At 34.2% G+C, this 23,571-nt stretch overlaps 1 protein-coding gene across 1 annotated transcript in view; it reads right to left on the reverse strand.

Annotated features, from left to right (window-relative positions):
• CYLD (ubiquitin carboxyl-terminal hydrolase CYLD) overlaps window positions 1-23,571 on the reverse strand; it is a 52,681-nt gene that overhangs the window by 21,901 nt on the left and 7,209 nt on the right. The window contains exon 3 of the mRNA XM_072521050.1: window positions 7,776-8,505. Within this exon, the coding sequence (XP_072377151.1) occupies window positions 7,776-8,505 (730 nt within the window). The remainder of the gene's footprint in view (window positions 1-7,775; window positions 8,506-23,571) is intronic.

The following is a 23,571-nucleotide window of genomic DNA, read 5'->3' on the forward strand; positions in this document are numbered from 1 at the left end:
TACTGAATTTACCCAACTTTTTTTTATTTTTATACATCATTAAACAGCATGTTTTCAAAAATTTTATAAAATAATATGAGAAGATATTTTTCTCATATTCAAAGAAGCTAGAGTAGAATAGAAATATGCTCTAATGTCATTATTAGGTCTTGTTGGAAAAATATGTAGGTGTTTACGAATTAAGCAAACAGTTTCTAAAATATATAAAGAGGGAAGAGTTAAAATCCCGTGATTTTTGAAGTAGCTTTTACAATGTGTTATTCTACTGAGGAAAAAAAGATACCGAATTGCTCTTTTTTGTAATTTAAAAATAACATCAGATTGGGCAGCTGTACTAGAACCCTAAAAAGGAATATCGAAGATGAGACTCGAACAAATAAAAATAAGTTATTTTGGAAGATGCTAAATTGATTTCCTTCGAAACAGATCTTATTGCGTAGCAGGCTGAGGCTGGTTTCTTACTTAACAAACCGATATGAATGGATCATTTAAGGTTGCTGTCTATAAAAATACTAAGAAATTTTACAAAATCAACGATACTGATTTTTTTGATATTAAGAAGCAAGGATTGAAGAGCTCCTTTATAGGATAATGCTACTGTCTTATCCACGTTAAAAGAGAGTAAATTAGAGTCGGACCAGGTTTTTATTTTAGAAGTAGATCAGAAGTTATAGTTGCATGAAGAGTTGAAATATTAGAGTTCCTCCAGGTAATACAGGTATCATCAGTTTCCCCATCGATTTTTAAGTTAGTGATGTCATTTATAAAGACAAGGAAAAGTAGAGGACCCAATACCGAACCTTGTGGTACTCCACATACAATGCTTTTGTGACTAGAGTCAGTACCACTTGCTCTAACTGGCTGTTTCCTATTCCTCAAGTAAGATTGGAACCAATTCAAAGAAATACCTCGAATTCCGTAGAAATTTAGTGCGTGATAAACCTCATGTAGTACAGAAAACATAGTACCACTGGTACACGTAGATAAAAAGCCGAACTGACTTTGTGATAAAATGTTGTTTTCAACGAGAAAGGCCAAAAGTCGGGCTTTTATAAGTCTCTCAATAATATTGGATATGACCGTTAATAGGGCTATACTAAGGTATGAGGCTAAGGTCTATAGTTGCAGACATTCGATTGTTCACCACCCTTATGAAGAGGAATAATAATGGCTGTCTTTAGGCTCTCTGAAAATATATCTTTTTTAAAGGAATCGATCATTAGTAAGACCAGGACTAGACTAGGATCAGGACAAGAATAGAGATTTCTTGAAACATGCGAAAACCCGGTTTTCAAGTATTATTGGGTATTTTACCGGATTTTTCAAATTTTTTGCCGTTATGCGCCATTAAATGACACGTTTCAAAATATGTTCTTGAAAAAGATGATGTGATATATTTTCCAGCCGTAGAGAAATATATGCAACCTCATCTTATGCGAAAAATCCGGTTTTCAAATGTTTTTGGAAGTTTTGACTGGATTTTTCCATCTTTCATCACCTTTCAGTCATATCCTCCTCATCCTTTCATCTTTTATTAGCCATCTCCAAAAAAAAAAAAATTAAACCGAATAAAAAATGCATTTTTACGTTATGTACACTCAATCTATGGGTCTCTAGAAAATAGACAAGTTTTATAAAAGCCTCAATACGCGTGTGAATTTTTTGAAATTTTTAAATTGATTACAAATCACTAAAAAAAAACAAAAAACGACGTTTTTGGGGGTAGAGGGAGGGGGTGGCGGGCTAAAATTACGTCGAGTCTTATTTTTTAATCACATAAAACGTAACAAAATGAAAAAAATCGAATTCTGCGAGTGAGGACGATTTGACTATCTTAACAGGGGGTACCCTTTAAGTCCACTGGTTCAGTAAACTATCAACCAACCCTCGCACGTCGGTGAAACGCACGATCTGCCGAAAACATCGTCGCTGTCCGTAAGAGTGTGCAGGGAATCCTAACCAAGCGATTTCACGTCGCTTGTGAGCTTTCACAGATCACAGCTTGGCGAATTTTTCGTTGTGACTTATACCTACACCAGTAAAAAATTAACTGACCCAGGAGGTGAAGGTAAACGACCATATACAACGACGTGTATTCGCTGAATGGGCTGTGGGGCAGTTAGATACTGATTCTCAACGATCACCCTAAACGAGATGAAGTCTACTAGGAAATCTGTTCTGGATATTAAAAAATATTTCGACACAAATAGATTGGTAGTGGCTACAGTAGTAAGGCATATACAGGATGTCCCAATTTACAACCTCTATATAAAGCTATGTATTTTTAAAGGAATACCTACGCTACATTTTACCTAGATTTTAAAATCTACTAAAACTACTAACCTACACAATGTTTACAATGTTGATCCCACGATTGGACGCATCCTTCAAAGTTAACCTGTTTAAATTTTGATCATAAAATTGACAAGTTTCAGTATATATACGGAACAATTCACAAAACACTACAATGTGGATACAATGATAAAAATTTATAAGACAATAACCACCCCGTCCTTTTTATATAGATGTAAAAGTGACATGATATCGCTCGGAAGAGTGAAAGGCATTACAAGATTTTATAGACAGAAAAATGGAGATGAAAGATATGTATTTCACGTAAACCATACTATAATGAAGAAAAAGAAGAACATACCAAATAGTTTCAGAGGACGACAACTATTTCTTTAATAAAAAGCTGGACAGATGATCTGAAAAAAGAACACACTGGACACAAAACAAAAGACAGAGTCTATTTTTGAAGAAGGCCTACATTCAACAGTAGACAGCAGGATGAATGATGATTATTTTTACTTAAGATCCACACTTTATTGTAAGAGAAGACGATACTAAAGCTGGTAATTATTTTGAGATCTATGTAAAATTGATTGAAGCACATTATACACTATGATACGTTTCCGTTGTCACTTACAACAAAATAAAAATCATGGTTTGTAGACACTATTATCGAGAGAAACACTGGCTACTGATTTCTGTAAATATTTAGGCCACCGAAATATACTTTTCCTCGATTGTGTAAAGCAACATACGCTGAAATCGATATAAATAGTCATCATATTAAAATCATATTAAAAAAAATTATTTCAGTCCTGTTTTAAAAATATGGTGTAAGGTGTTAGTTGATTTAATGGACTCAAGGAATATTTAAATTTATTTATTTTACTTATTTTTAAATTTACTTAAAGGGAAGCTTAACAATATACATTACTTTAATAGAAAAACCTAATAAAAAAAAGGAAGAGAGACGAAAACATAAATATAAGAATCTCACAAAATACTTTACTCTTAAGGAAATACAATGGGCAAAGTAGATGTTTCCAAACAATTGCAAATATTAGATCTGCAAAAGAAATATGATAAATTCAATTTCATAGTAAAATATACGATAAATACGATGTCAATGTACTTCATGATCATGATGAAGTGTCGTCCAGCCAGATGTGAGAGTCGTCCAGAAAGTAAAAAACGATTGCGCATCACGCGCGGCACCTATCCCCCACCGCCACGACTTCAAAACCAAGAAGGTACTCGTTGACCAATAATTGATGCTGCCCAAAGTGCAATATAGAATTAAAAAACTCGTTTTCCCACCAAATAAGCAGAAAAAGGGACAGACTTCTTTCAAAAAGTGTAAAAAATGGAATAATCTGTGAAAATTATAGATTAAAGCTTTATGTGAAACTAAATTTTTATTTTTTTGCTTTTAATCAACTTCGTTTAACGATTTAGCGGTTTATCCGCGATTTTGCGTGCCTATTAAATCCACATATAAACGGGAGTTGACTGTATTCTGTCCCTTTCAAGATAAAATTCGGTGGCACTATATACAGTGGAATTTGGATATTACGGCCTCGGTAGTTACGTCATCTCGGTTGTAACGTCAATTTTTAATAGGTCCGGCCAAAAACTATTCGATAACATTATTAAAAACCCGGTTTTATTGGCTAAAAATAAAGCAAGCCTCGTCTATAGCGTCATAAAATTTTACAGTAGGTTGTCGTTTTTTATTATATGAAGAATAAAGTGCAATGCGTTTCCGGCTTTCCGGCATTGGTCCTTTCAAGAATGTGAGAAAGCCCGATTATCCCTTCTGTGTAAGAAATCCCGATATCCCTTCAAATTTTCTGTTTCAGAACATCCAATTTAAGAAATTTTCGCTACTAGTAATGATCTTTTTATTTTTTAATCTGGCAAGTTGTAGTACTAAAAGGAAGGCTTTGCCTAAAGATAAAGTGCGTGTTGTAAGAGCATTTGAAAGTGGTCCAAAATTTGCAGATATATGTAGGCAATTTAGACTTGTTAATTCGACTGTCGGCTCAATCCTAAAAAACAAGGACAAAATTTTAAAAGCCTTTAATGAGGAGGGAGAAAATGTTAAAAATATTAGGAAGTGTATTCGTGGTAATGTAGATTCAGCTCTACTCAAATGGTTCAAGCAGAGTCGCAGTTCTGATATTTCTGTGTCCGGGCCACTTTTAAAGGAGAAAGCTACTTAGTTCGGAAAACTGTGTGGTGAAAATTTCACATGCTCTAGCGGCTGACTAGATCGGTTTAAAGCCCGGCACTCAATTTCCTTCGCGAAAATTGTTGGAGAGGCAAAATGTGTGGACGAGAACGTGAAAGGTGATTAGTTACAAAACATATGGCGACAACTAAGGCAGGCAACCATACAATGATGAAGATATCTTCAATGGCGATGAATCTGGTGTCTTTTACAAATTAACGTCAGACAAAACTTTAAATTTCAAAAATCAAAAATGTGTCGGTAAAAAGCTTTCCAAACAAAGAGTCACGGCTTTTGTTTGTGCGAACATGACAGGTACAGAGAAAAGAATGCTTTTGGTTATTGGGAAAAGTTTACATCCTAGATGTTTCAAAAACATAAAAATTACACAGCCAACAAAAAAGCGTGGATGACTTCTGCTATTTTTAAAGAATTGAGAAAGTGTGACAAGGAACTCTCTTAAAAATAAAAGAAAAATTCTTCTCTTGAACCCGTGAACATTACCATCCTTGATGCAGTTCAGTTTTTAGACAATGCGTGGAGTGCGGTTACGTCAGTGACAATTTGTAAGTTTTTTCATCAAGCTAAATTTACTGTAGTTTCTCCCAATGTTCAGAATGTTGACGAGGATGACGAAAGGCCTTTGTCAGAGTGGATAAAAAAATTTAATGTAAACCAGAGAGAGTTTGGAACTGATCTTGACTCCTACATTTCAGTAGACGATCAGGTGGAAACATTTTAAGTTTTAAGTGATAAAGAAATTGTGGAACAAGTACAAAATGTGGAAATGGATGTTAATGAAGATAATGAAGAAAAAGAAGAACACGGCGTTGATTGTCCTACAATCCAAGAAGCAATGAGAGCTGCTGAAACCATATCCAGGTTTTACCAGTTCAGGGGAGGTATCCACAACTACCAATGAAGCAGCTCAGATTATTAAGGACACTACAGAAAAACTTTTATTTTTCGGAAAGGGTTGTGCAGAAGAAAATAACTGATTTTTTTCAGCATTAGAGAACTTTTTCATAAAAAGTGTAAGTTTCATATACATGATATGCTTTATTTCTTAATTTTTATCCTAAATGCAGCTGTAATAATAAATAATGCTGTAATAAAATTTTGCTTCGTTAAAATTTCATTTTTTTCTACCTCTTTTATAACGTCACTCTGATATAGCGTCATTTTTTACTAGACCCTTCAATGACACTAAAACCAAGTTCCACTGTAGTATACTACGAATTTTCTAACGCATCCTCGTATATACGCTTTCAAAAACTTTATTTAATAAATACTCAAAATCATAAAATAAAATTACAAGGTATAATTCGTTATTTAATGATCGTGGCAATCTAGAACGTATTTAAAATATAATTTAATAATTATATGACCGTCACTAAAACACGTGTTCCGTGATTATTTACCACGCATTGATTCATATCTAGAATAACTACAAAAACGGAAAAAAATTGACTTCCACACGAACTGGTTTTAAAATAAAATAGCGTTGGGGTACAGGGTCCAGAAAGTATCTTCACAACTAGTTTTAGGACCCATTTCTACTTATAAATGTATAGACTACTCCTAACGTCTTTTTTACCATGGAGGACCATAAGAGCGGTTCTTATGGAATGCTGTTACATTCCTTCAGCAATTTTGGAAGCACAGCTTTCTTATCGCGAGCTAAGGACGGAGCGGTAGATCGCGCACAGGTATGAACAAAATAAAACCGACTGAAAAGATAGAATGTAACGATCGCGCGTCCATAGAGTATATAGAGTAGTAAACGCAGTCCCATGCGTGTTCCTTGACAAATTAGAATTAAATACAGTAAAATTAAAATAAAATAAATGAAATTAAAATAAATCTAATCGAATCGAGTTAAATTAAAAACCATCGCTCAGTGCTTAAACGATAACAAATCTATTATTCCCCTCCTCGGTCACTCTCGGTGTGCCCCATCCCGTTTTTTCTTTAACGTGTTCTATCGCGTCTAACTTCTACCATTTCAAAGATCTCTTGAGTTTTGGAAACACTGAAAAGTCCGTAGGAGCTAGGTCTGTTGAATATGGAAACGGAGAGTAACAGTCAAGCTACTTTTGTGTGAAAAAGTTCGCGTATCAGCAACGTAGAATTTATTGGAGCGTTGTCATAGTACAGCATTAAGTCTCCACTTCGCCACAGACCCTGTCCTTTCATTGGCACAGCCTCACCCAAATTTTTCAGTACCCTAAGTCGACTTTACACTACATGATTTATCATGTGATTTGTCATATGATTTAGTCATCGAGCAAAAAGACAAAAGAGGGAATCTAATCGTTATAAAAAGGAGACCAAAATTCATAAAAGTGGCCTCTTAATATGGCGGATATATCCGGAAATGCAAAGGCGCTAAATTTAAGACTATGTTCCAATATTATTATAAGCACTATGTTCCAAACATTTAAAATACGTTTTTTAACACTAGAGCATAATAAAGCTTTAATTAAATAACGATAATAGTCTAAAATGTGACACAATTCTTAAAAAACTTCAATATAAATAAGCTTCCATGTGACAGTTGGGACACACAATAACATAACCCAACTAAATTTGATTTCTTAAACAAGGAAAGAACTCTCTTTTCCTGTTTACTGTTGAAACAAATGTTTATTTAATGCACATTTTATTATACTACTGCTGCTAATAAAATATAAAAGTTGATAATTTACTATTAGAAACAAATAATGTGTAGTATTATGTAAAATTATTAGCAAACGATATTTGTAAATTACATAAAATTGTACGTGAGGACTTGTTGAGAACTCCTGGTTTGTTCCGTTTATTTTGAAAGATAGACAATAGAGAACGCCATCGCTCACTGCATAAAATTGGCAACATCTTGACGAAATTCCCATAAGGTTAACATTGCATATTTTACCCTGTACAGACTAGTCACATTGAGACAATCTATAGTAACTTTTAGTCCAGGTAAAACTGAATTACTTAAACAATTCTTGGTATGAAACGGTACTAGTAATAAATGTTGTTCTGAAACTATTTTCTTGTGGCATCTTAAAGTAATTACTATTTAAATGGGAATAAGCCACAATTGAAGTTTAAAATAAGTTTATTGATGTTTTAATTTCCACTTCGGAAATCGTTCTCAAACTACAAACACTAATCATTAATGTAAAATTAATCCAAAAATAAAACAGATTCATGCCTGAAAGACCATGACAGTTAATTTTGTTAAATAACACAAATGAGTACTTACTTTTTTTGAGAGTCGAACTTTTATGCTCGTCCTTGATATCCGAAAAATGATTTGTATAAAACTTGGCGGTACTCTTCTTGAACGTACTGCTACCGTCCAGTAGGTGATGCAAAGGGTTGCTACTCTTATTCCGTCGACTGAGGGTGTTGTTTTCCACATAATTGACATATTTTTCCTTGACGTTGTCGTTTTTGTCGAGTTTCCTCATAGATCCCGTAAAGTCGTCCAGTTGTTTTCTATCAGTGGTACCCGACCATTTACCTCCTATTACATCTATCAGATCTATTTCGGTGTCCTTAGGTTTCTTCATTAACGTCGTCTTTTCTGGTTGAATTACGGTGTTCTGATCGAAGTCGTTGTTAGTGTTAACCGAACTGTTATTAATATCCATCATATTCTGAAGGGACAGAGAACTTCTCAAGTACGTATTGTTAGTATGTTTATTCGTAGCGAACTTCTTCGTTGGATATTCGCCATATTTCGTCACTATCTCCTCGTATTTAGGCTTTTCTTCGTTCATACCGTTTGTGATGCTGTACAAGTTCTTCTCGACCAAAATATCCAAGTCGGACTGGGGTGGGGGAGCCGAAGGAGTACCGTTGCAGATGGCGCTACTGGTGTTCAAAGGTCTCACTCTTTCGATGGTCGTAAACACCGCGTAGCCGGGATCGCATTTGAAGTACTGGATTCCTGCACATTGACCGTTGCATATGTTGTCTTTCCTCTTTTCCTAAAACAAAAAAAGGAATTCAAAATAAACAGTATAATAATATCCCTCTCTCATGATTCCCACCACAATGATCATTTGAGGCGAGTGGATATGGAATTAAACATGTTTATGAACAAAACAATACCAATCTGGATATTTGACGATTTTAATATTATAGACCGGATTCAAGAGAATTGATAAATCAATCACTTCCAATGGTTTTACGATATTGAATAAAACTGTTCCTACTAGAATTACGAGCCATACAACTACTTGTGTTGATTAAATAGTGACCAACACTTTAAATTACGATGTTGAGCTGTAAATGGATGAGTGTTTAAGTAATCATCAAAGTCCAGGTCCAGCAATTAGGAAAATCACCTCCATCAAAATTTCCGGTAAATGTACCGCCACGAAAATATGTTTGAATGGCAACACGTCCCTGAAATCCATAGCAGAGGTATCTAAGTCACAAGAAAACTAAAAAACAAGAAACATCTCCGGCTGCGTTGGCTTTACTGCTGGTTTTATTAGAGAGTTTGTATATGAGTTGCTATGGATTATAACTAAATTAGTTGTTATCACTAAATCCATCAAGAACTATATGAAAATGGCGATATTGATACCACTGTTATCGATAATACCTGGGAATCATCTGTAAATAAACAAATTGTTTAGAAAATTACGTAGGGCTTATTTAAATATTTTGTTTTCATTAGTCTTAATATTTTTAAGATATGACCCTATGTAGTTACTTATTTTAATTATTTATTCCATTGTTTATCGTCAGTTTTTTTTTCCCGGTTTTTTATAGCGTTCTCCGCCTTCCGGTTCCCAGTTTCTAGCTACGTCAGTCATTCCATTCGCCAGGGTGAAGGTTTCTTTCCGACATTGCCTTCTGAATGCCGCCCAGCCAGGACTGTTTTGGCCTTCCTCTCTTCCTTCTTTCCCTTGGCGTCCATTTTAAAATTTGGTTTGGCAGCCTGTCGTCGCCCATTCTTTTCACATGACCATACCAGATCAGTTGTCTCCTTTGAATTTCGTCAATGATGGTTGACTTGACTCCCATTATATTTCTGATATGGTCATTTTGTATTCTATCAAGCCTTGATTTTCTAGCTGATCTTCTCCAGAAGTCCATTTCCAATGCAAGTAGGCGTCGCTCAAGGGATTTAGTAAGTTGTCATGTTTCGCATCCATAGAGCACTATACTTTTAAAGATGGAGTTAAAGAGGAGATGCTTTCTTTGATTTGATAGTTCTTTTGACCATAGCATCGGGTTTAGGCATCCTATCACCCTTTTTCCTTTCACGATTCTTTGCTCTATCTCTTTTTCGGTGCGCCCACTCTTGTTGATTGTTGTTCCCAAATATATATATTCCTCACAGTTCTTGATTGTTTCATGTTCGTTGACCATTAGATCTTCTACTTCATTCTACAAATCTTCCTTGTCTGCTGCCACTACTACTTGGTCGTCCGCAAAATGTACAGTGTATAATGTTGTATCGCCGTCAAGTTGGATCCCCATTCCTGAATATGATCTTCTCCAGTGTTTTAGTGCTTCATTTAAATAGATCTTAAATAGTATTGGAGAGAGGCAGCATCCTTGTCGTAAGCCTTTTGTTACTGGAAATTCTTCTGATAAGGTGTTGTTTAGTTTGATTTTTGATGATGCTTTATTGTATAATTGTTTGACTGCGGTGACGATCGTGCTATTTAATGAAGATCGTTCAAGAGACTGCCACAGCTTTCTCACAGGAATCGTGTCATATGCTTTTGTGAGATCCACAAATAAAAGATGTATTTCCTGGTTTCTTGCAACTTTCTTTTCATTCAGTTGTCTTAGGGTAAATATGTGGTCTACGCAAGATCTTCCAGCTCTAAATCCTGCTTGCTGTTCAATTTCATGAGGTTCGTATTCTTTCCCAATCATGTTTTTTAAGATTTTACCAAACAGCCTGCTAAAGGTACTGGTGACAGAGATACATCTGTAGTTTCCGCAAATATCTTTTGAACCTTTTTTGTGAATTGGAGTAATCCATGCTTCTTTCCAACTATTCGGGATTTCTTCCCCATTTAAGTATCTTGTGAATAGCACTTTAAGATAGCTTATTAGTTTTGGTGTTCCGTTTTTTAGAAGTTCTGCTGGTATGTTCTCCGGCCCGGATGCTTTGTTATTCTTCATCGATTTAAGCGCTTGTTGTATTTGTTCTTCTTCCATGTTTACATATTCACCTTGTACTCGTATTCGTTGAGGTGAGTCAGTATTATAAATATATCTGTCTTCATTCAGTTCCCTTGCGTAATGATCTTTCCATGTATCTATCTGGATGGGCGTATTCGACTTTTATTTGATGTGTCGGTTTTCAGGTATTTTATTAATTTCCATGCCGCTGATGATCGCGCTCCTCCGATGTAACAGTCAACTTCTTTACACTTTGCATCCCATGTTTCATTTTTGTTGTTCCTTGTCATATCTTTAAATATTCTTTGCTGTTCTTTGTATATTTCTTTATCTTCAAGATTCTTAGTGTTCAGCCATCTTTTGTACGCTTCCTGTTTCTTATTTCTTTGCTCTTCAAGCTGTGTATTCCAAGTGATTTTTCCCGCTGATCTGTGGACTGTTCTGGTTCATTATCTTCTTTAAATTTACCACGTTAAAATTGACAAAATTAGTAGAAGTAAATGGGTAGATGGACCGTGTCAAAACAATATTTTTTAAAATTAATAATCTTTTATGCGTTTACCAATAAGTACCAGAATACGTTATGTTACTGTGTTACTTGCATTACCAGTCAAATCTTATGTGTGGCCTATTGGGCTGTGTGGAGTTGAAACTTGGTCTCTTAAAGTGAAGACTTTAAATAAGATCGAATTCTGTTTAATTTTATTCAATTTAATTTAATTTTATTTAGTTTTATTTAATTTTATCTAATTTTATTTAATTTTATTAAGAAACACGCATTGGACTGCGTTTACTACTCCATGTAGTGAATGGTCACGCGATCGTTACATTTTATCGATTCAATCGCTTTTATTTTTTCATACATGTGCGCGATTCACTGCTCCATCCGTAGCCCGCGATAAGAAAGCTAAGCTTATAATAAAGTAATCTTCTGAGTATAAGTAATATCATTCACCAAAATATTGTATTTTTAAATAAAATTAACATTTTAAATAACATTTAAATTTATATAAAAGAAATAACAGTTTGCATAGTTTGTTTGTTTCGAGCAGTATATAACAACATTACGAATTCTCCAATTGTTTAACGCAATAATTTATGTTAACACCCACCGCAACTATAACACGAATCTGTGGATGAAAACTTACAAGGTGACGGAGTTTATCCGTGGTAATGAGATTAACAGAAATAAAAAAGTGACTCAGATCTTAATGAAACATTCGTTTGATCGATAATTAATTATGAAGGTCGAGACTTACAATTTGAATACAAGAGAAAATTCAAATAAATGCGACACGATGCTTTATTTTTCAAAGATTATTCGAGCCATTTCAACTTTCTATCAAAAATCTCGTGAATCAAAGTATAAAATGTTTTCTCTCGAAATTCATTTTACCATTTAGGGGTATCGGAGAGACTATATTGAGAATACGACATGAAACAAAGCAGTTGGTAAGAAGAACACAAAATGAACACTGGAAACAGTTTACAAAAAGGATGGAAAGCGACTTCTACGGTACACAAAAACAAATGGAAATTCATAAGAAACCAACGGAAAGAAATGGCAGAATTGAAGGAATACAATAACATACCAGCAAACAAATGGGAAAGATACCTGACGGAACTGTTTAAAGTTTAATTAAAGGAAAATAATAATCAACACAATAGCGTACCTGAAATAAGATACGAAATAGAAATCAGTTTTCAGGAAGTAGAGATAGCCATAAATTCACTCAAAAATAGAAAGTCACCAGGACCAGATGGAATAACCAACGAGATTCTAAAACACGGAGGAGAAAGTATAACCCTAGAGATGACAAAACTTATACAAAAACTAATATTGCACTGCAAGATACCAGACGCATGGAGAAACAGCATAATGATACCAATGTACAAGAAAGGAGATAAAGAAAACCCCAACAATTATAGAGGTATAAATAAACTGAACACAATCTGGAAGAACAAACACCTAAGACAAGACACAAAATCAAGAATCTATAAAGCAGCAATTAGACCTATATTAACGTACACGGAGGACACAAGACCTGAGAGAAGAGAAAAGATAAGAAGAGCATGTAATATAGAAGACATAAATGGATGGGTGACAAAACGGAAACAGGAGTGGAACGAACACATTAGTAGAATGGCAGAAGATAGGATAGTACGAATAGGACGAGATAAGTCACCAAAATGAGGTGAAATAAAGAAAATAAAGATGAATATAAAAAAATGCAGGCTTACATCAGAAGAAAAATAAGAGAAGCTAAAGAAAAAGAAGCTGTAGAGAAATGTAAAGAAATAGAAAGACTACAAGCCAAGCATGACAATTTTAATGTACACAAAAAGGTAAAAGAAATAACGGGTACTTTTAAAAAGCGCAACACAAATGAAACTCATAGACACCAATGGAAAATTAATCATTCACCCAAGAGATGAAAGACAAATGGGGAATATATTTGGAGACACTTTTTCAAGATCAAAGAACGGATTATAGGCATCCATTTTCAGAGAGGATGACGGGCCCGGACATACTTAAATCCGAGGTAGAAGAAGCAATAAAACGAATGAAAAGCAGGAAAGCTGTAGGGCCTGATAATATCGAAGCTGAATTTTTACTCTCTTGGAGGAAGAAGGAATAAATTGGATCACGGCTGTCTTCAATAAAATATACAATACAGGAATCATCCCTGATAAATGGCTAGAATCAGAATTCATAGCGATACCTAAAAAACAGGGGGCTAAAAAGTGCGAAGAATATCGAACAATCAGCCTAATGAGCCACATGTTGAAACTGTTTCTTAGAGTCATCCATGGAAGAATTTATAAGAAGTGCGAGGAACAAATATCGGACAGACAGTTCGGCTTCATTAACGCAGTGGGTACCAGAGAGGCACTTTTCGGAGTACAGGTACTGATTCAAAGATGCAGGGAGGTTAACTGCGACGTATACGCGTGCTTGATCGACTATGAAAAGGCATTTGACAGAGTTCAACATCAAAAGATGATAAACATTTTAAAAGAAGCAGACCTGGATGACAAAGACCTCAGAATAATTTCAGAACTGTACTGGAATCAGACCGCATACATGAAAATTAACGGAGAAGAAACAGATCACATAAAAATACTACGTGGAGTTAGACAGGGATGTATCCTATCGCCGTTGATATTTAATATGTACTCAGAGAAAATTTTTAACGAGGCTCTTTACGGAATAGACGAAGGCATCCTTCTAAATGGTGAAAGAGTAAACAATGTTAGATATGCCGACGACACCATGGTGATAGCAGATAGTTTAGAGGGACTTCAGAGGCTAATGGACAGAATAAACGAGTACAGTCAACAGTACGGACTAAACATTAATACCCACAAAACGAAACAAATGATTATCAGCAAGGAGAATATAAATGGGGCTCATCTATACATTAATGGGACGCAGATAGAGCGAGTAAAACAGTATTGCTACCTGGGAACTATTATAAACGAACAGTGGAGCAATGTACAGGAAATAAAGTGCCGCATAGGAAAGGCAAGAACGGTCTTTAACAAAATGAGCGCCATCTTCAAAAGTCACAACATATCCCTAGATACAAAAATGAGACATTTGAGATGCTATGTTTTCTCTGTGTTGTTGTACGGGGCGGAGGCATGGACGCTCACAGACACCACTATTAAAAAACTTGAAGCATTTGAGATGTGGCTTTATAGAAGAATGCTGAGAATATCATGGACAGCAAGGATCACGAACAACGAAGTTCTAGAAAAAATGAAGAAGGAACCAGAGATTGTGTTTACGATCAAACGCATAAAATTGCAATATCTGGGACACGTTATGAGAAATCAGCACCGTTACTCCCTGCTGCAGTCTATATTGCAAGGTAAAGTCAAATGTAAGCGAGGACCCAGTAGAAGGAGAATATCATGGCTGCGGAATTTAAGAACATGGTTTAAGAAAACATCAACGGAGCTGTTTCGAGCCGCAGCGAGCAAGGTCATGATTGCCAATATGATTTCCAACATCCGAAACGGATAGGAACCAGAAGAAGAAGAAGTCACCAAATGGACGAAGAAGTATTGGCAGACCAAGAAAAAGATGGTGCGACAATTTAAACAATTTAGGAGGCTAATATTGTAGAAGAAACAGGCTTTAAAGTCTACATAAGGAAGAAGAAGAAAAAATTCTACTGATGTGTATTTGGGTTATCATGTTTTCATAACGTTTTTTATTTGTTATTCCTTGTATATCTTCCGTCTTTGATGCTAGTCCCAATTTATAAAAAAAAAAGAGATCGACTTGTCATTTAGTTTACCTGTAGGGTACTTTTTTGATTTAATGTCTTCACCCCCATTACATCTAATTTTTAATAGACAGTTCAGATTGTTTTTTCTTATGTTTAGAAATCAATTTGTCAAAAAAATTCCATAGTGAAAAAAACAAATAAATCAACAGATAAGTTACCACTTTTATTGTTATTGTACTACAAACCAAATTGATTATAAAAGCAACAATTCGAAAAACCAAATCAAGGTAAACAAAAAAAAAACAGGAATTTATTTATCACCAAAAATCAACAATGGAAAAAACAATAAATAAATAATCGACATATACTATAAATTTATATCTAAGCTCCCACTTTTATTTTTGTCCTACCACAAACCAAATTGATTAGCAGCGATACGAAAAACCAAATCAAGGTAAATTCACGTAATTGATAACCTTTAAACGTTTTTACAATTTGCTGTCGACAATAAAGATAAATTTAATGTAAACGATTGTCGTTTCCAATTAGTTATTTTAGTCGATTTAGGTAAAGCCTTGATTGTTTTTTAAGTGATTCGCCATGGATTTCCTTCCAACCTTTCAAATAAAATTCCCCGAAGCGTGAAACTGTGTCGATGCACTTTGCACATTATATGCGTCACTCAAACAGTCGTAAAAAGAAAACATGACACACGGATTATCTTTACTTAATTTGAGTACTTGATATATTTGTATTGTTTTTAATGATCTATATAAATATGTGTGGAAAATTCGAATGAAAAGGAATTATTGATATTTTTCTTGATGTTCTAAAGATTTTGATCAGCTTTGCCATCAATATCCTCTCTTAATTCGTTTTACATTAGCAAACTCATAATGTAGCAGATTCTGGTTATCAATACTAAAAGAAGTCAACAACAATAATATACCGACAATAATGGATAAATAGAAGGGTTTTAAGGCAAATACCTCCCAACAAAATGTCAGATTTTAAAACAAAAACGGATGTACCCCAGGTGAGTATAGCGAGAAATCAAAAGTTTCACACTGATTTATCAGTCTGTCTTTCTATCAAGAATCAAAAAACTGACGACGCGAAAGACGTAAAAACCTTTAATACTCTTTTTCTGTTCCTACACTGCCAAGAACATTATTATCTGAAGAAAAAGTCACCGAAATGGAAATCGAGATGTCAAAAGTAAAATGGGATATCATTGGAGTCAGTGAAGTAAGGCGACATGGAGAAAACCTGACAACACTAAAATCAGGGCATATATTTTACAGTATAGGTAGTGAAACCGAATCAATCGGGGAGTCGGTTTCTTTATACACAAAAGACTTGCAGATAACAGTAATTACAAGAAGCATTATCCACAAGAGTAGCCTATTTAATCGTAAAGCTAAACCGAAGGTGTAAAATAAAGATTACTCAGGTGTATGCTGCAACAACGGACCATCCGGATGAAAGTATTGAAGAATTCTACGATAATATCTTAACGGCACTGAAAGAAACACCAACAACTACGATTATATGCGGCGACTTTAAAGCAAAGATCGTTCTAAAGCAGAATAAACAGGAAACATCATTAAGTAAATTTGGATCCAAAGGCAGAGACGAGCGTAGACAAACACTACTAGAATTTCTATTACAACAAAATCTATACCAGATGAATAGTTTCTTCTCTAAAAAAGACCACAGAAGATGGACGTGGAAAAGCCCAGATGGCAAGATCAGAAACGACATAGACTACATAATCAGTGACAAAAAAACATATATTCAACGATGTCACAGCCCTTAATAGCTTTACCACGCCATCATAGAATGGTAAGAGCCAAACTAAAATTATACTTAATAAAAGAAAGATCAAAAATGATTAGGAACCCGATATGGAACGACCCAACGAATTTAAATGAATACCAAGACAATATCAATGAAATCCTACCACAAAATGAATGCATAAATAATGTAAATACCCTAAACGAAAATATCGTAGAAGCTATTCGAGAGGCTCAAGTAAAATGTTGCTCTAAAAGACGCCAAGACGAAAAAATAAGCATTCAAATAAAGCAACTAATGAAAACTAGAAGAGAAATCAAAGGAAACGAAAGCATTGACGAAGAAGAACTACGAAAAATAATTAAAGAAGTATCAAAAGCTATAAGGAAAGATTTAAGAAAATTTAAGAATGAAAAGGTCCACCGAACTATACAAGAAAATAAAAGTCTGAAAGTCCTGAGAAGACGGCTAAACAATGGAAAATGTGAAATACACAAACTAAAGAACAAAGAAGGGGTCCCCATATCAAATAGAGAAGAACTACTACACATAGTTGAAGACTTCTATCAAGAACTATACACAAGTCAAAGAGAAGACCAAACGAACTTGGAAGCCGCCGCATCACGCAAAATCAACAACCAGGGTTCAGAGGTCATGTCAGAGATCACACCAAGCGAAATCCAAGACGCAATGAAAAACAACAAAGCACCAGGAGAAGATGGAGTCATAATAGAAGCTATAAAGATGGGCGGACGTGCCCTTCTCGACCAAATAAAAATTTTGTTTAACCTTTGTCTAACAGATGGTTGCATACCGGAAACATGGAACAATGTAGTAACAATTTTACTACACAAGAAAGGAGACAAGGCGCACCTAGAAAACTATAGACGAATCAGCTTATTAAACCACATCTATAAAAATTTTACCCGAATAATTACAACAAGACTAGAAAAAAATTTGGATTTCTACCAGCCCAGAGAACCAGCTGGAATTGGGCAGAAATAGACCAGAAAACTAATTGACTGGCGCCTAGGAGAAGACAGACGCAGCAGAGGACGACCACCAACGAATATCCAAGAAATGGCAACAAGACGCACAGAACCATGAAGAGTGGCGAAAAATGGGGGAGATCTATGTCCAGCAGTGGACAGAAGAGGTTGCATGACGATGATGGGAAGAGCAGAGACACATCATCTACAATTAACTACATAAACACAAAAAAAAAACAGAATTTGATATAAATCTTAGAGTACACCATCGCCCTCAAAATTTCAACTCAAAATATAATATGTATAACATAACATATAAACATGATATTTAACTTATATATGCCACAAAAAAACTGTCATAAAGAAGGCTTTTAGCTTATAACGACCTATAGCACCATTGATGATGATGATTAGACTTCGGCAAATATGCATATTGCATCTTTTGCATATTGTGCATATTTTATGCAAATATTTCATATTTTGGCATATTTGTATAAAAGTTTGCATAAAGTGCATAAAAGTTCAGATTTTTATACTGTATTTGAAAATTTTTAAACATACCAATTTATTTCAATTCTTGTATAAAATTTTGTAGTCATTTTAATCAAGAAATGATCTAAGTACGTAATCTCTACAGGTACAAAACATTTACAATTTCAAAGAAGATCAATTTAAGTAGCCCTCAACATTCTTAGAAAGTCTCGGTCACTGAGGCATTCAGTTATTGGATAATCGCTAAGGGTTCGCTCATTTGCATTTTATGATCTAATCCCCAAATCTATCTACAATTTATTGTATCTTAACAGCAGGTAAACGGCTAATAGTTTTGTTCCTAATTTAGGGATTTTCCAAAATCTCCCAGTTTATTGAATTAGGTACCTAAACATTTCTAATTTGATGCTCAGATTTGTAAATCATTTTTGTTTTGATATTCAAAGCGTAAACACTCGTTGTGCGTAACAAAAAGGAAGATTGTGATTTTATAATGGCTAAAACAACCAGTGCTTCAACTTGGATTAAACCTTATAAAGAGCTGTCTATGGATATGGGAAAAATCTACTGTTAAGTCTGTGGCAAAATTGTAAGTATCTAATATTTTCTATTAAATATCTAATATTTCATACATACAGGGTGTTTCCAAATGACACTTACAACGTTTGACTGTAGATACTTCTCGAAAAATTGAACAAAACGATATAGTTAATGAGGGGTCAAAATTATTTACTTTTCGAGATACAGGGTGTTAAAATTAAAAAAAATTAAATTCTTTTAGTTAATAACAACAATAACTTTAAAACCAATAAACGTATTTACTTGAAATTTAGTACTCGTAGGTTGTTTTTAAATGAAAAATAGCTTCCTTTAGTGAGAAAAAATTGTCCATGGTACAATACAATGGTGTGTATTTAGAAAAATTTTTCACCTTTACTTTTTTTTATGAAGTCAGCTATTCTAAAACACAATTATTTTTATTGTAATTGAATTAACAAAAAAAAAAACTTTTGTTGAATTTTAAAATAAGTTATATGATGTACTAATGGTTAGTAACAAAAACTAATTTGTGGATTAATACTGCATTTAAAACACTTAGCGAGTGTTTTTTTTTCCAAACCAGTTATTTGATTAACCAAAAACACCTTGTATATTTTTATATTTTAAAGGTTGGGTTAAAATAAAGGTTTTTATTTTTATTTATAGATAGCATGTGAGAAGAAATTTCAGATAGACCAACATGTGAGAACTGCTTCACACATTGCAAAAAAAGGAAAAATAGGAGGAAAACATCATCAAACTACAATGGCTAAATGTTTCCAATCTACTTCAAAAAAAATAGATGAGCAAGAAACTTTTAATGAAGACTTGTGTCGCGCATTAGTGTCTGCAAACATACCGCTTTCAAAATTAGCAAATGTAAATTTTAGTTCGTTTCTAAAAAAATATTGCAAACTTAATGTTCCAAGTGATCGGTCTCTAAGAAGAAATAATGTGAACGGGCTATACTCGTCGGTGTTAATTAATATTAAGGAAGAAATTGCAGATAATTATTTTTACATATCTGTAGACGAAACTACTGATTCCTCAGGAAAGTATATTGCTCATTTATTGATTGGTGTTCTTAAAGAAGATACCTTACCAAAATCTCATCTTATTTCATGCCAGCAACTTGAGAAAACAAATGCTTTAACAATTTCGCGTTTTATACAAGAAACATTAGCAACTTTTTTTCTTCCGACAACTATTCTTTCTAATAAATTACTGCTTATTTTATCGGATGCTGCTCCTTATATGGTGAAAGCAGGACAAAATTTAAAAATATTTTTCCCAGATTTAATACATGTTACTTGTGTAGCGCATGGATTAAACAGAGTTGCAGAGGAAATACGAAAAAAGTTTCCTCTTGTAAATACCATGATATCCAGTGTCAAAAAAGTATTTCTTAAATCTCCTATAAGAATTCAACTTTATAAAGAAATGCTACCTAACATTCCTCTTCCACCACAACCTATTTTAACGCGATGGGGAACATGGTTAGAAGCAGCTAATTTTTATGCAGATCATTTTGTTAAAATAAAGAACATAATTGATACGTTAACAGATGAAAGTTCCCAATCTCTTTTGGATTCTAAACAAACTTTTCAGAGTAACTTGCTTCAACAAGAACTTTCATTTATAAAATCAAATTTTAGTTTTGTTCAAAAAACAATTACTCAGTTAGAATCACCAAAACTGTCATTGTTCGAAAGTACAGCATTAATAAAAGAATTTGCGTCATGTTGTCGGAACGTTAGAGGTAATATTGGAAAAGATATTTTAAAAAAATTTGAAGCTACTATGGAAAAAAATAAAGGTTACCATATTCTTTCTGAAGTAGTCAGTGTTCTAGCTGGAAATATTTCGGAAACAATTAATTTAGAACCAAATGTTTTGGTTAGTTTGAAAAATGCTCCCGTTACATCAGTTGATGTTGAACGAAGTTTTTCCATATATAAATATATGTACTCAGACAGAAGCCACAAGTTTTTGTTAGAAAATTTTGAACACCACTTGGTCATTTATTGTTACCATAATTCTAAATAAGTTTATTCATACTTAAAAATGATGTAGTTACTTAAAATAAATGTAAATCTTAATGAATAGTAGGAAATATTTAGTTATGTACACTTTTTTTTTTAAATAAAATTGTTACTATTTTACGATTTTTTTATTTATTTGTATGCATATTTTGTAAAATATTTGCATATTTTCGGGTAAACACGTGCATATTTATGCGCATATTTTCTACATTTTTATTTGCATATTTGCCGAAGTCTAATGATGATATTGAATACAAGGAGGCAATGTGAATCCTATTCAAAGCAGGTATTGGTTGCGTAATGTCCTCATTTGTCTTATATTTACGAAAACTACTTCATTCCTGAGTCAAAACATAGTGACAAACCTACTATCTTATCGGTTAAATAAAATACTTGGTATTTACTACCGATTATATTTAAATTTCCGTGATTATTGAACTCACGTGACGATTTCATTAAAATTATATTTAAAGAAAACACAAATGTTAATACACATTTTTCTGAACGGCTGATAAGAAATTTACCGCAAAGCAAAACATTTTTTAACTGTACACCTTTTATCAATGAGTAAATATATTTTTAATTGTCTGCGAATTATCATCGCAACCATTGTTTTGAAGGTAATACCGAAATACCCGATTCGGTATGACACATGTGATGTCAATAAACTACCAGATTTATTCTGTTCAAAAATAAAACTTAACTTTACTATCAGCGCGGAAAAATTTCTGACTAAGACTTTTTATTGTTTCGTTCTCATATAATCGCAGGATTATAAACAACAATTTTGAAGTTTACACAATTGGTCAGAAGAAATGGATTTGAAACAAACATATATCATTAGAAAAGTAAAAAAATTAATAAACCAAATAAAGATGAAGAAAAAGAAAATGACTATTACAAAGGAAACGGGAACGAATACGGATAAAAGAAAACAATTAAGTAATTGTGATTTAGTAATTATACAGATGGCCACATGGAACTTACCCTCAGGGGGCTATAAAAGAGAAATATCCCGAAATTTCTCGTAAATGGCATTCATAGATGGACTACAGGATGTTGAAATGCAACAAGCTCTTTGATTACAGCATCATCATCATCATCATTTTGGCTTTACAACCCTGTGTGGGTCCTAGCCTCCCCAAGAATTTTTCTCCAGTCGTCCTTATCCATCGCCTTCCTCAGCCAAGCACGTATTTCCATATTTCTCATGTCTTCATCGATGTTATCTAGGAATCTTGTTTTGGGTCTTCCTCTTCTTCTTTGACCAATAGGTCTATCAAGGAGCGTTTTTCTAGCTGGGTCGGTTTGCTCCATCCGCATTACATGGCCTACCCACCTCAGACGTCCTATCTTTATGTGTTTTACGATATCTGATTCCTGGTATATCCTATAGAGTTCGAAGTTGTATCGTCTTCTCCAGACACCATTTTCATTTACCGCTCCATAGATGCGCCTTAGTATTTTTCTTTCGAAACATCTTAACATGTTTTCATTGCTTTTTGTTAAAGTCCAGGTTTCTGAACCATATGTTAGGACTGGGCGTATTATTGTTTTATAGAGTTTTACTTTTGTATTTCTTGATATAACTGTAGATTTAAAAAGGAGATTAAGCCCAAAATAGCATCTATTAGCCGTGCAAATTCTGCGGTTTATCTCTGCGGTAGTGTCATTTTCAGTATTGACGAGCGTTCCCAGGTATACAAATTCGTTAACTGCTTCGATGACGTCATTTTCTATAATAAGTGGCCGTAGTGTTTGTGGTTGCGTACCTATTTTCATGTATTTTGTTTTATTGATGTTTATTATTAAACCCATTTTTGTAGCTGCTTCCTTTAATGCTACGTACGCCTCTCGTGCTGCGTTTTCCGTTCTCCCAACAATATTGATATCATCAGCATATGCTAAGATTTGCACAGATTTGTTATATATTGAACCGGTAGTTGTGATTTGTGACGTACGTATTACTTTTTCCAGAGCTAGATTGAATAGTATACAGGAGAGTGGGTCTCCCTGACGTAGCCCGTTATTTGTTTTAAAAGGTTCAGAGAGTTCCCCCTTGATTCGTACTTTGCATTCAACTTTTTCAAGGGTTAGTTTGGTTAAACTTACCAACTGATTTGGTACTCCTAGGTCTATCATTGCTCTAAACAATTCTCTTCTATTTACAGAGTCGTAGGCTGCCTTGTAGTCTATAAATATGTGGTGCGTGTCTACACCGTATTCCAGTGTTTTCTCTAGAATTTGTCTTAGGGTTGAAATCTGATGAATTGTTGATTTACCACCTCTGAAACCAGCCGGGTATTGTCCTATTATTTGCTCTGCATATGGTGCCATACGATGGCATAGTATATTGGAATATATTTTATACGCTACATTTAGGAGCGTAATTCCTCTATGGTTAGAGCATTCAAAGATATCTCCCTTTTTGTGTATGGTGCAAAGTATTCCAATATTCCAATATTGATTACAGCATCACCAAACGCTTAATGGAATACTAATCTCAGCCCAGGAGTATGAAGCAGCAAAAATTATTCCAGATCTCGAGAAAATGAGGAACTCACTACCACAGGTAACAAACAACCTATTTTATCCCAAATATTAGGCATACTGCAAAATCTTCAACAAAAATCTCAAAAAGAAGACAGAAGATGTTTTAATAGCGGAAGAATAGGACATTTGCAAAATAATTGCAGAAGCTGATTCCAGACAAAGAAAGAAGAATCAAAGAATGAGCTCAGAAGGTTGTCTAGATCGACATCCAGGGACAAAGTCCCACTGAAAATAATAGTAGATATAGGTCT

This window comes from Diabrotica undecimpunctata, chromosome 1, assembly GCF_040954645.1.
Source record: "Diabrotica undecimpunctata isolate CICGRU chromosome 1, icDiaUnde3, whole genome shotgun sequence".
In the NCBI taxonomy this organism is placed as follows: Eukaryota; Metazoa; Arthropoda; class Insecta; order Coleoptera; family Chrysomelidae; genus Diabrotica; species Diabrotica undecimpunctata.